The following is a 14565-nucleotide window of genomic DNA, read 5'->3' as shown; positions in this document are numbered from 1 at the left end:
TTTTGTAGGGGGGAGGACTTTTTTAAAGTACAAAAGCCTCATTAGTGCATTCATTTGACATGGTCCGACCACAGCATAGGAAACACTATGCTACCTTCATTCTTGCCATGATGAATGTTTGTTTCTAGGGTTCCATTAATGTGTTCAGAAAATACATCCACATTTTGTGTTGACGTTGTGCTATTAGCTCGCTCATATGTCCATTTCCTCCGCACACACACACACACACACAAAAAAATTCCCACACGTCTTCATGAATGTTCTCAGTTCATCTGTCAGTTGCGCTGACATGTGGCAAAAGTGCCCTGCAAAAACACTATGTTTCCTAAAAATGTCAACTTTTCCGTGACATGTATTTTTATAAGGGATTATTTAGGCTTGGCAGAAAATTGGTTTTGTTGCAGATTCATGTGGAGGACACGCGTCACGTGCAGGGCAAAAGTTAGAAGCCAGTTAAAGCAAAGAAAAATATACTTGACGTTATAAAAGTGAAATTTTTCTGGAGGATACTGCCTGGGTTACATGTTATACATATGGTAATTTTCACAAATATTTCCCCCCCCCAAAAAAAATCAGCTTTCAGAATGAGTTTGGCGATAACTGCTAGACTGCCTGGAAAATTGTTCTTTTGGCCTACACGCTTCAATATGACTTGCTCCATTTTCCACTTTTAAAACAAACTAATTATGACATAATCCCAGCAAAATAAATCTATACGTCTTTATTACAGCTGAATACAAATATGGTAAAAATGCACAAATCCAAAGCCGTCAGAGTATGACATATAGTAAACACATTTTTTTAAAAAGCAGCAGGCCTAACACAGTGCTCTGCATACACACTCACAAACAGATCCATAGTCTCTGGGATCCACACTGTATATGATATGCTTGTTAGCCGTGGCGGCCGGTCAGCCATGTCTTTCTGACTGCATATGCCTGTATGCATTTGACTGGCATGCCGCTTCGCAGGCAGACGTAAACAGCTTACTCAAACAATATTTACACTGTATGCCGTAGTAAACGGTACAGTTGCACAATATTCTGTTCACATATTTCCTGCCTTTTGAAAGGCAGCCTCAACCACCTGTCTCACACATTTAGCATGCTAATGGCAGTATCAGTATGCTACATCACATTCAATATTTAATGGCCTAGCCACAGGCATTGGTAAACAACAAGGATATGAGTAGTGCTGTGTGTCAATGGGAGACCGCAACATGCTAACTTTAGGCACGCCATATGGTTTTCTCATGTGCTTTTTAATGGCAAGCGTAGTCTCAGAAACCACTAGATCCCTGTGCGCTCGAGGGGCTTTCAAAGGTGATGTTGAGACCTGACTGTTTGATTATAGGCAGAGAGTTTGGAAAGAAAGCCCAAGCGTCAGTGTTTTGTAACTTCTGCGGTCGGTTGCTATAGTTTGTTTGTTGCAGCCAAGTGCCTGTGTTGAATACTGAGATGGACACCTAATGTCAGACTGAAGCCAGAAACAAAGACAACCAGTAAAATCAGGAAGCAGAAAGGGAGAGTGTGTGTGTGATGAGGACAGCAAAAAAAAGAAAGAAAGAAACTAAAGAAAGGGAGAATAGCTGAAGATTATGAGACAGAAAAGGAGAAAGTGACACTAAAAAGACCCACTGAGAAAGAGAAAAAATGGGGTAGACAGAAAGAAAAAGAGGGAAAGCGAGAGAGCGGACAAAAGCTTTGGGGTTTGGGCCTGTGCCGTGGTGGGGTGTGGTTTGGAAAGAGGAGAGACTTTGGGAAAAGAACACTACACCTCAATATGTTTTACTTTCTTTCACTTCAATTTAGATTTTTCTCTCTTTTTCTTCTGGGTGAAATTCTTTTTCTGGTTGTTTGTGCCAATATATCTTTGACCAACAGACATTTGTGTTCATGAATGCACTGAAACTGTGAGTGTGTGTGTGTCTGTCTCTACTGTACACTATATGCATGTGCGTTTGTGGTGTAGGTTTCTATGTATGCTACATAGGCTGAGGTCTCGTAAAGTTGCACAGCTTCATCCCCCCCCAGAAAAACTTGGCATCCAAGCACGAGGGTGACTTCAACCCCCAAAACCGCACCCTTGCGCACACATGTGGGTGGGAGCAAAAACTTTTGCACAACTGGAACACATACGCACACGGAGACTTGCACATATAGAATTGTATTCACACACAGGCACACGCATGCTTCCAAATACTAATGCTCGCTCTCTCTCTTCTCACTAATGCTCGCTCTCTCTCTTCTCACACACACACACACACACACACACACTCTTACACACACATGCACAAGGCAGAGGCTTATGTATAATTGCAGGCACTCTGCCTGCATATATGAGTTTGATTAGGCTGAGGAGCAGGGAGCGGGTGAGGATAAAGCCAAGCCTGATTAGAACCAGAGTGTATTGCTTCCATACAATAGAGGCACAATGAGACCGGTTTAGAGCACTTTGCACAAGTTCAGGTATCTTTTGTCGACATAAACATATACCGTATACTGGAATATGACTTGGATTCAGTTAAAAACAAAAGCAGAAATAGCAAAGCAAAATGTATCATGGCTGAAAAAAATGACTCTTAGACAGCAGAATTTACAACTTGCTGTAATAATTTTGGACTTGTTTAGGTTCATGAATACGCCTGCCATTGTAAATATTTAAGTCTGGTTATAACTTTCAGATGATGAGCTCTTTAGTTAAAACGAGCGGCACGCAGCATCTCAAGCTAAAGCGGAGCTGCAGAGTCAGGGCTCATGTTGAGCTCTGACACCTTGTAAAATGCATTAAATAAAAATAGGCGGTCCAGATTTAATGAGATGTTTCAGCAGTATGAAAAGCCGACCCTACCGCGCACGTTTACTTTACAGTAACACATAGTCAAGTTAACAATCGGGCCCCCTTCAACAAACTTGTAAGACATTTAAATAGCTTGTACACAGAAAGCTTTGTGCCACCATCCAGATGACTGGCTGACAAAGGACCACAGCATAATCTGAGCTGTAAATTTAAAACTTTCTTCTTTTTTTTTGGTCTTTCTATTTTGGTTACACTTGGGTTTGCTTCTGCATTCTTCATAAGAGCAAAGGATATGAAAGCAGAAAAGGGATCTTTTTGAGGAAATCTGCCACCTCAATCACTTGTGTTTGCTCTGGCAAACACAAGTGATTGGCAAAGATTTTTAAGACAGTTTTGTCAAAGTAAATATCCCTGCACCAAAAAAAGATTCCGTTTTTTTTACATGACCAAAAGACTGCAAACATAGATAGATAGATAGATAGATAGATAGATAGATAGATAGATAGATAGATAGATAGATAGATAGATAGATAGATAGATAGATAGATAGATAAAAAACATTATTTAACAGAACTAAAAGCTTAGATTTCTGCTTCCGAAGTGTTTAAATCATGTAGTAAAATATAAGCGAAATCCCATGCCACATTTACAAAAGTATTACTATCTTTAAAATACAACGAGCTGACTGCTCTGCCCGCACAGTACCACAGGCGCACATTGAGCCCCTGTAGTTCTGCAGGAATACTGTAGCTCAAGCGACTTTTCTTTGGGGGATTTAGCGAAGCGTTGATTCTTAAAGAAAAAAAAGAAAAGAAAAGAGAAAAGAAACGTTTAAATAACGATCGTTTCAAACATAATGTTAGGTTTGTGACGATCTGATAGAAAAGCGGGGAGGAAGAGAGAGAGAGTGAGTGAGAGAGAGGGAGCGTTAGAGAGAAAGAGGGAGGGAGGGAGGCAGGGAGAGAGAGCAGCAAAAACTTTCCTCTAAAGTTAGCGCGGAGCTTTCACTGCAAGTGAGGCGGGGTTACAGCCTGGACTGAGCCACAGCGGCTTTGCAATGCGGCACCGCAGCGAACCTCCATCCAACTTTGTTATCAGCAACTCCAAATTTCATCTGTAGACTCCAACATGTACTCCCCTTACTGCTTGACACAGGTATGGAAGAAAATCGCCGTTTTAAGGCTCCGGCGCTTTGCTTTTTTCCCTTCCCCCCCGGTGTAGCGCGCCTCCGGTTTGTTTTTACTGTACGTGGTTTACAGTGTTGTGTCGCCTGTCGCGCTGCTACTTGTCATTTGCTGCGTACGAAGGAGCTTTTCCCAACTCTGCTCTCTTTTCCCCGATAGTGTTTAACCTCCCTCGCTCTCTCACTCTCTCTCCCTCTCTCGCGCTCTCTCTCTCCCCCTTTCTTTTTAATGGCACTCCTCCAACGGGCTTTCTTGTGCGTCTCATTGCGCATGGTTTGGAGAGAAAATGGCGCTTCTCCCAAATCTATTTTATATAAAACGGAGGTTGGAGAAAGGGGAAGAGGGGCTGGGTGTCCTGACAGCTTGCGACTAATTCCAGACAAACGGAGGCAATAACCGGTTTTATCCATAAAGCTCATGAACGAGTTTTAATGAAGCTTCTTGAGTAGTAAAATCTTCTTCTTTTTTTAAGGTTTCTAACTTACGGCTGTAGGGTGGTCTGCCAGTTTTCAGCCGCGGGGGCCTTTAAGGGTCACGTCCTAGATGCAATCTTAACTGGATTTATCATATTCTGCAACAGCAGAAACAAAACAAAGTGCTTTATTTTATTTATTTATTTTTAATTGTTTTTTGGGTTTGTTTTTTTTTAGCCAAATAAGAAATTGTGGGCAAGTGTGCATGTGTGTGTTCTCGGTGGTGTCAGATTGATTAATGACAAAACGGAGGTGCCCTTTAAATAAACAACAGAACCACTCCGTAATATTTGCATAATCATTGTATGAAAGTCAGTATAGGTGGAAGCTTTTTAGGGATTCTCCCGGTTAAAAAAAGCGGGAGAATGTAATGTGCGTAATTTTAAAGGCCGTGGATCAGGTACAGGTTCTACACAGAGGAATAAGTTAAGTTAAAAAAAAGTTTAGATCAATTTGCTTTAAAACATTTTCTTTAAACTGCAGCTTTTAACTGAGATCTGTGAATATTTAGCTCACAGGTTTTCACCTAAATTCGAAATTACAGACTTAGTTTTGACCTTTCAAGGCTCATTTCCTCTAAGCATTTCTGCCACTGTGCACTAAAACGCTGCATTATCTTGTTTCACCTCATACCCTATAATGTTCCTTTGATATATATCTGTAAACTGTGCACTAGAAATAAACTCGAGATTAAAGGAAAACACAGGACTAGGACAACCTTCAAACCTTTGTTTTTGTCTTTGTTGATTTTTTGACAGAAGTGACGTAGAGCTTAGGCTTTATTTTTCTTTTTGTTTCATTTTTCATAACAGTGAATACATTGTCTTTATGAGCTCGGCTTGTGTTGTTTCAGTGCGTAAGGAGCCTTTATCTGTAAATCAAAACAGATCATATCACAGGCCTCGGGAGATCAAAGGTCACGCTGTAAATGACCTTTTTCATTTTCTTTACAGCGCCGCACTTTTTGTGCCCGACAGAGCACATACATTTAAAGTTATGTTTATTCAAGTTATATTAGAACAGTCACTGCAGAGTTAACAGATGAGGACCACAGGAGCGCCGAGCCTGCTGCTCCAGGCCACCGCAGGTCCGTTTTCCCCTTCTGCCGCTCGGCTTATCAAATTCACACACCGGGATAAAAGCACTTTTTTTATTTGCACGCACGTCACCAGCAAGCCTTTATTTAAAGGTGGAGTTAATAATTACCGTTTAATATCAGTCGGCCCATTTGTCAGTAAGAAATGATTTTTTTTAAACACAAGCTTCAGTTACCTGTAAGTTACAGCCTGCAGTGCAATAAATGCCAATTACAAGGCTTATGATGTATAATTTTTGCGCATTAATTTGACTTTTGAAACATAATAAAATCACAGTTTGGCTTCCAGCCTGCGTGTTACATTTCAATGATACAGGAAGGTCACGGCCTGCAGCCCTGCGTTTCTTTTAGTCCTACAAAATGCTTTACTGTAATATTCATACGTTTTGCAAAAAATGTATTCCAAACCATATTGTAGCTGCACAGCCTTTTGCAGTGGAGCAGAGAATTGTAATCATTCCTTTCCTTAAACAGAACAGTCTGGTTTCGAGAGCTCCGAGGAAAACATGCAGGATTCCTTCTCACAGTTATTTCAGGCCTTCAGACCAGACCTGTTTTGCTTTTTCTTTGACTGAAACTAAAGTATAATGTGTATGCATGTGTGTATGTCTCTTCTCCGTTAGTTTGTTTTTACGTAAAAAAAAAAACCAAAAACCAAAAAACAAACCCGGAATCACAGGCATCCCTAGAAACGCGTCGGTCTCGTTCTCTTTCTTCCCGCTTTCTCTTGACTGTTCTGCCGTCTGCAGGTTTTATAGAGTCAGAATGACATTTAATAATCAATAGCCCATTTGATTTGCCCCGTAAAATAAGTCCAGCAGCCCTACTGCATATTTAGTACAGATAATTTTCCGAGCCTGGCGGTATGAGGCGAGGTCCGCATCGAGTTTCCTCTTTCTTTCCATTAATTAAAATTAATTGGCAGCAGATCCTCTCACACGAGCGCCGCATGGACTCGTGCTGCCCATATGCGTGATACATATTGATCTGCTTAGGCTGCTGTTACTACGTCTAGTGACAGATATCAAGCAAAGCTGGTTTGTTTGCATTCTCTCGTATCTCCTTGAGAGCTCGTGTTTGTATGTCGAGTATATTAAGATAACACCAGTCAAAGATTAACCCCAAAGACGCCCGTGCATCCTGCTTCTTTCACACCTGTAATTGAAACATGACTTAAACATTTGCATTAATTTATGCTCTGCTCTTTTTAATTATCTTTTGATGCGTCATTAAAACGGAATACACGCCATTTGTGTGTGTGTGTGTGTGGGGGGGGGGGGGGGGGGGTTCACATGAGTGTACACACGGATGCTGACGTGCGTAATGTAGATTGCTTGTAGCCTAACCATCCATCCATCCTTCCACATTCGTCCAGTGACTCCATTAAGAGTTTGTTCTTGATCACTGTCGTGTAAATAATTCACAAATCACAGAAAACATGTAAAAGTGGTGTAAACAACCTACAATGCATTATTAATGCTGATAAAAGCTTTTTTGGAATAGCCTGGTAGGTGACGGACCGACGAGCCAAAGTAGCGGTGCAAAACATTGCCAAACATTAGGAGGAGTTGGTTTTTTGTTTTTTTGCGTACGCGTGGCATTGTTTCACGTCCCTGTGACGGGAAATGCATTTGCATGAAGTTTTAATGCGGCTTGAAGGTCGAGGGGGGCGGGGGCGTCGTTAATTAAAACTTCTATGTGCTGCGTTTTTGAATTCGGTTATTTCAGACTGCTGTTAAGTCCCGTTTATCCAAAATGAAATGGGTTGCTAGCGCCAAATTCTGAAGCTTTTGCCGCAAAATAAGAAATGTTTAACAATGTGCCGGGAGATTGTTTAACTGCTCCCCTCGCAGTTCACGCGCAGAACATTTTTATTTGTTCACTTGATTCTCGCTTATACGCCATTCATGTCCTATTATACGCACTTCTTAAGGGTTTTAGATTTTTTTTTGGACTTCAAATGAGTCCTTGAAATTCACTCGGCCATGTGCGATTGGCTGAGCCATTAGAAGCATGAAGTGAAATGTGCACAGGCTACAATAGCCGTGCCATATAGCAATAGCACAAGAAGAGGGGGTGGGGGGTGGGGGGGGGGGGGGGTGAAGATGTTGCAGACAGTATCTTTGGTGATAGAGATAAAAGCATTTTTATCGCAACCAAACAGCCAAGTGAATCACTGTATATGGAGCAGCGCACAATATGTGTGGCAATCTGTGTGGAATTCACACAGCCAGTTTCTATACAGTTAGACTGTCCAAATCAAATATTCATTCTTAAGCCGAATTTTGAGATTGTTCTTTTTCCTGTTTCCACCTAGAAGTCGCCATTGTCACAAAGGGTCAAATGTTCAAGACACATGGCGTCACAGCTAACTACCTGCTAGTGTGTGCTTTTTGTGTGCGTACAGTACTTGTTTTTCCGTCCCGTTTTGGGCCACGGCTCTCCTGCGTCAGCGTAGGTTCTGGTTTCACTGGGACCGGTCAGTGACTGCTGGTGTAAGCCGAGGTGGGTCTGCATGATCTGGTAACATACCAATCCTTACCGGCATCACTTTGCACCCACACATGCACACACACTCCCTATAATCCTGCGCACACATAGCTAGTTTGCAGGCACAGCTCTGTTGTGGTGGACGGTAAGCAGGGTGAAAATGGCCAACTGCAGGCCAAGGGCAAGCAGGCAGTGAGTTGTAGGCAGAACCCAGGGGTACACTGTGTTCTTTTTACTCATTCATCCTTTGCTAGAGGCAGACAAGGTCCAACTTACGCTCCTTGGCCCCGAGTGAGAGCTGGTAGGCAGGCACGAAGGAACGCATAAGAAATGGCACATGATGATGTCAGTTTAGCAGTGTCTAAATACATTTGGATCACGGGCTACCAATAAATGTGCCTGATATGTGTGAGGGATTGATGTGTGCCTAAATTAACTTAAATTGTTACTCAAAATTTTGAAATCACATGCATAGTGTCAAACGGTAGTCTATACTAAAATTATGAGTTTTTGTTTGTAACGTCACCAAAAAAGAAAAAAATATGCAATTGAAGGACCCATAAAGCCCCAGACCTATAGCCTAAGGTAGCTCTTGGACAGTCGTCCTATGGCAGTGTGTGTTTGTTTGAATGTGGGTGAATCTGTCTTGGAGGTGATTTAAATCCAACACAGTGGCGCTCTGTTTATCCCTTATCTGTGCAGTCTTCCCAACTGCCCATAGAAAATGGATTTATCATGCTTAACCGAGGCACTTGGCACAATCCGGTAATAGGTGGCTGTCCTCTGGATGGATGAGCATGTGTTTGTGTGGCCGATATGCGCGTGTTTATGTGTGGCCTTGTGCACATGTTACCTCCTCCCTGTCCTCTGCCTTCTAGTGTGGATTAGGTTTAGGTTGATCTGTGGCCAGTGGTAGCAGGCGGCCCCTATAGCGGTCTTATGTTGGTCTGAGATAGTTTTGTTTACCGAGCCATACTGCACACACATGTATGCATGAAGATACGCAAACTCATCCGAAAAGAGAATGAACACTCACGTAATGTTATAGACTGATAGACAGACGCGTTCAGGAGCGGGAGCAGCAGCAGCAGAGTCGAAATCCCCTCACTGTGCTGATACTGGGAACGCTGCTCCGACTTTAGCCTTTGCCAGTTTTTGTCACGGGGGTGGAAAATGCTCCAAAATCAAATTTTCACAATTGTCCCTCAGAGCTTTTGTTGTGGCTTTGCTCACTATGCGATATAATTTTAATCTTGGCTGGGGTACGAATTAAGTGTGTAAAGTGCTCGTGTGATTGACTGATAATTGCATATCCTCCCTGTGCAAGACTGTTATTTTTTTCTCAGGTTTCAGAATCAGAGGTGCAACAACTAGCAGTTTACAGTCATTTAACGTGAAAAGACTTTAGTTTGCCAGCAAAAGAGATGAAATCATCAGACGAGGGAAATGTGAGAAACCACTAAGGAATCAAGAGATGAGAAGATGCAAGAGCCAAAGAAGTGCGCTGCTCTTGCATCTGCTTGGGACAGACTCCCCTTCACCTTCATCCCCACTTCTCCTTCTCCTCCACACCCCTCCACCTTCTCAATTAGCTCCCTTTTAAAGAGAAGTAACGGTTAGTGAGTGATCGGCATTGTTCGAGGATGAGCTTCAGTTGTTGTTGTTGTTTGTCTCACCCTCTCCCTATATCTTGCTCCATCCCCCTCCTGTGTGACCCGTTGGTGTGTTTTTCGTTCTTTTTGATTTTCTCAGAGGCTTTTTTTTTTTCCTTTTTTTTTTGTGGGGGTAACCCCACTGAATGGGACAATGCAGCCTAGCGTGAAATTAAAGCTCTTAGTTAGTTTGGAGTTGCTCAAAAGAGGATTTTACACATGCATGCATTCATCACCCTCCCATACGCTATAGATATAGCTAATTAGAGGAAGTATACCCTATTTCGAGCATCAAGAGCCCAATTAAAAGAGTAGGGGAAACCTCAGTGAGTGAGATCTAGGCCAAATCAGCTCAGTGAAAGCAATTCTGTTTCCTTGCGTGTGAACAGTATGGCTCCTTCCTTAATCCAGGCGGGAAAATATGGACGAGGCTGATATGAGAAGAGTGCAAGTTTCATTAACATATGCATGTCACGTACTCAGTAAGAAAATCAAGAAAACATTCTGATTGATCATCCTGACAGGCGAGCGTCAGATTCAAAACAGATTGGGCTGCTCTTGCTGACTCTTCCAAGTCTCATTTTGGAAGTAGTCTGCACCAAAATGTCTGTCATGTGTGCACATTTCTGTTGTTCACGTCAAAGACATTTATTTGTGCTTTTTTCCCCCCCCAATCAGTTAAAACAGCCTTGTGATTGTTTTGCCTCGTCGGAAAAAGTTGGCGTTCTCCTTAAACAAACAGATCATAAAAGTGTAGGCATTTCGAATTAAATGCAAGCAAAGCAATCGCAGGCTACTGTTCGACACCTAAGCCTTTGCCAATATGTTTACTGTATTTTTAAATGGTTATTGATGGCAATATATAGGGCAGGCTGTATAGCCACGACAGCCCAGTGTGTTGAATGACTGGCTAAGGTCATTTATTTTTGACTGGGCTCTGTGTACATTTGTGTGAGTTAGAAGAGGCATTGCGGTGCAGGGCTGCAGCAGCCACGGGAGCGTTAGCCGAAAAATCAACCGGGCCAAACGAACATGTCTGACATTTGTTACGGATGCGCTTGCAAACTCCCAATCACCGTGATTCTCTTTGACAATTGTAATTCCCCGTATTATTAAGTAACGCACACACATGTGTGTGCACACACATTTCTGTTCAGCCATGTGTCCGCAGTGTATCTGCGGACACAGAGGTCTGTAGTTCCAACTGCAGCCAGGGAATCCAGTTAGTGAGTCAGACTTTGTGGAACAAAGTGTGCTGCTCTCTGATTTTCTCCCTCTCACTCTGTCTGTCTCTCTCTCTCTCACTCCTGTTGAGAGCGCTGGCAGCTCGCCAGGGGTGGAAAAATCTATAAGCCGTTGCGTAATATACCATATCTTTACCTTGGTTGAACCCAGCGCAAGATCCACAGCTGTGTGAGCACACAAACAGAGAAATGAGTGTGCTCGTGCCCCGTGTGTGTGAGGCAGAGAGAAAGAGGCCACAGACAGAGGGAGAGAGACACACAGAGTGGCTTCTTTGTGGCCAGTTTTCACTGTGTACCCTCATATAAACAGTATCACACCACTTTGATCAAATGCTGCTGACAATTTTTTTTTCTTAAGTGGACCGAGCATAGTGTTCTAATCACTCTCTGGAGAAACTAAGCTCAGGCCACATAAGATTTATCTGTTTTTGAGGCGGCCGATGTCAAAAATGGAAATCAAATTAGGTCCATGTTTTGCTTGCATGACATATGAACTCCATGGAAACGCCACTGTACTTCCAAAGTCAGAGGGGTGAGCGTATCGCTCTTCACGAGGTACTTGTGCTCTGTGCATAACTTCAGGGAGGAAATTAGAATATCGAATAAATTAAAGTGTATCCGGCCTCTCATGTTTGGCACGCTTCCTCTCATTCGATTCACAAGATTGGGGTTTGCTGTGTTTGGAGCTGTTTGTGCAAGTGCAGGCCTCGCTCGCAGTGTCCATCTGCACCTGAAGCTTCTTCGGGAGCAGTCGCTGTTTATACTCCTGTGGGAGGGAGTGTAATGTTTTGATTGGATGCCTCTGAACGCTGTGTAGCTGCTGACTTTCAGACTTTTGTACTGAGCGCGCCTTCGTTCATGGGTGTCAGCTCTGTTATAGAGATATTCTTATAAATGGCAAAAAAAAAAAACACAAAAAAACTCCAAAAGAAACAAAAATAAATGTGTGAGTAAAGAGTTTGAGGTTCTTTCCAAAGCGTGCGGGTCTCCGTGTGATCATTTAAGTAAAACGAAATGCCAAATATTGTCTAATCAGTCCTCCATCTTAACTAATATGATCAATCCAGGCAGTGATATTAGCCATCTGAAATTCACATGATAGGACTGATTCATTTTTGATTATGCTGATTGCTATTAAATGGTCTGTAATGACTACTGATAATCCCCATATGCAGCTCAGAACTCTGGATTCGCTGGGAGGCTGTTGTTTGTTAATGCACCACTGAAACCTAAAACACATACAGATGTGTGTGTGTGGGACAAAACCACAAACCCAATCGAGATCCCTTGCCATTGTTTCAGTGCATGCTCGTGCTTAATTTTTACCGGGCTCGCTTATGGAAATGTTTGAGCGGACGTGCAGAGTAAACCCCACCACCCCCACCCGCGTATTCAACTCATTTTTTTCCCTCCCCTTCAGCTACGCAGTGTAAAGGGTCAAACTGTTAGTGTGGTGATGGTGGTTTGGACCCGGAGGGCGGGCGGGGGGGTGACAGCTCTATGAGGGAGGTAGCTTCATTTGGATGGAAGAAGGATACTGCATCATTTTTCACCTCATGTATTGCATATGTATGCCTGTGTATACTGTGTAAACGTTTGTGAGACTGACTGCTGATATGTTTGTGTTTATTGACTCAAAGAGACAGGCCGTGGCTGCGTACACAGCGGTGTACGGGTGGCAGGGGTCCAGGACTGGGGGAAACGTGTGTGTTTAAAGTACACACAGGCCTAATTATGCTGATTTAAGCATTCTTGCGGTCCTCCCTCTGGCTTGTGGTGTGTTAACTGGCACTGGGGCGTCCAGCAGAGAGCGAGAGAGGCAGTGAGGGAGTGACGGAAAAGATTGAAAAAAAAAGAAAAAGAAGACAGAAATAGAATAGGGCAACCTTAATCAAAAGACTGATTAAAATTAATAAGGAGGTCGGCAAAAAGAGAAATGGTGGCAGTTTAAAGTACTCAAACACAGCAAGAGTAACTGAAAAAGGTCCCAGATGCTAGCGAAACAGGGGAAAAACATACAGCACTATCAAACTTCCCGGCAGGTTTTTTCCCTCCTCACTTTGGGGTTACGAGCGCGCCCGCTCTTCATATTTATTTTTATATTCAGATGTTATGGATTGCTCCGGGAAAAGGCTGTCCCTTTTCCCAGCAGAGGAATTAATACTGTTTGAATGTTCTTCCTGCAGTCGAAAAAGAAGGAATTTTTGCAATGGAGTTTAAAAAGGTTTATTAGTTAAATCCTGACCGGTGCTAAATAAACAGGCTAGGGATGATTAAAATGAACCCTTGTTTGTTTACTCTCTAATTTCTGGCCTGTGTGCATGTGTGCACCTGTCTCCTGTCTTTTAAGTGGTGCAGTTAAGATTGTAAACTATCCAAAAAAACAGAAAATGTTTTTTTTTCCTTTTTTGTCGGGTGAAATTTTTTTTTTTTTAAGGAATTGTAAATACGTGTGCGTTTAGAAGGAGTTTTGCAACTTTACTTCATGAGTTTGTTACCTGAAAAGTATCCAAGCATTAAAAGGTACATAAAGAGCCTGCGCAGGTTCCTCCTATAACACAGCCGAGCGGAGATTGATGATGTTGGCCAATGTGTGTTCAAGCTGCTTTTCATGCAGGTGATAAAATCCCGCTGGAGACGAAGGCAGGGCCGCTCGGTGTCTCTGGGTTCATTCACTGCACTCTCTGAGACGGGCTCAAGCACACCTCATTTCTTTGTACTTTTTTCTTTTTCTGCCCCCCCTTTTTTTAATAGATGTGTTTGCCTATCTTTGTTTTTCTCTATCATTCCTCATCAACTCCCCCAGCTCTCTTTTTTGCTCGCATTACATCTGTTACCTCAACCATTTCTTGTGTATTTTACCTCATTCTTTCCAGCCCCCTCTCCTTTCTTTCATTCCCTCAGGAGGAGCCATAGTCTTATCTGGGATATGTTGGATTTGGTGAGCTTAAAAGCCACTTTACTAACTCCCTGTCTGCCTCTCCTGAGAACAGCACGAGCTATCTTAAACAGTTTCACCATTCACCAGGCTTTGTCCATTGGAATGCTGCTCAATGGGCAACTTTTTACTCCCTATTGGCTTTTTATGCTAATCCTTTACCTGGCTTTCCATCTTCTGGACCTCCTTCCCTTCTCTGTTTCTCGTTCTGCCTCTTTTCTGTTCCTCCGCTGTCTAAAATACTTGATATACACATATTGGGTTTCTTTGGTGATGTGAAGGAATGCTAATGCATCATAACCATATTATAGTACTTAGAGTAGGCAAACGGTGCCAAGTGCTATCTGGAGAATCAAATCTCTGCACAAGAGCCTTTTCTCTGCTTCAGAGTGAAAAACGGTGTTCACATTTTGATTTTCCTCTCTGGAAATACATAAAGCCGAAAGCCCGTCTAAAATTTGCTGAAACAATGGTGTTGTTGTATTCAATAATGCAATTTCTCCAGGAATGGGAAAGCTAGCCTAAATAAAGATGAGGCCAAATCCTATTTTGCATCTGATCCAGGGCATACTGTGCTTTCTTCTCTGTGTATGCGAATAAATGTTTGGACGTTTTGCATATACTGTTACAACAATCTGGTCACAGGGACTTTTAAAAGCATTTGAATACCGTAACTGAAATTTAGTAAA

The 14565-nt window shown here is 42.5% G+C and overlaps 1 protein-coding gene across 10 annotated transcripts in view; it reads left to right on the top strand.

Annotated features, from left to right (window-relative positions):
• The window catches only part of LOC146572769 (nuclear factor 1 X-type-like), a 116031-nt gene that overhangs the window by 17066 nt on the left and 84400 nt on the right, over window positions 1-14565 (top strand). The window contains exon 1 of one of the 10 annotated variants that reach the window (XM_085277150.1): window positions 326-3954. The exons of the other annotated variants lie outside the window; for them this stretch is intronic. Within the exon in view, the coding sequence (XP_085133276.1) occupies window positions 3928-3954 (27 nt within the window). The 5' untranslated portion in view covers window positions 326-3927. Of the gene's footprint in view, window positions 1-325; window positions 3955-14565 lie in introns of those variants that run through there. 10 annotated transcript variants of the gene reach the window in all.

Source organism: Mchenga conophoros, linkage group LG6, assembly GCF_057382185.1.
Source record: "Mchenga conophoros isolate Kocher_MC1m ecotype Shallow Benthic linkage group LG6, M_conophoros_male_GT1.1, whole genome shotgun sequence".
Taxonomy (NCBI): Eukaryota; Metazoa; Chordata; class Actinopteri; order Cichliformes; family Cichlidae; genus Mchenga; species Mchenga conophoros.
The sequence above is the reverse complement of the archived record's forward strand: the minus strand, read 5'-3'. Positions and strand labels throughout refer to the sequence as shown.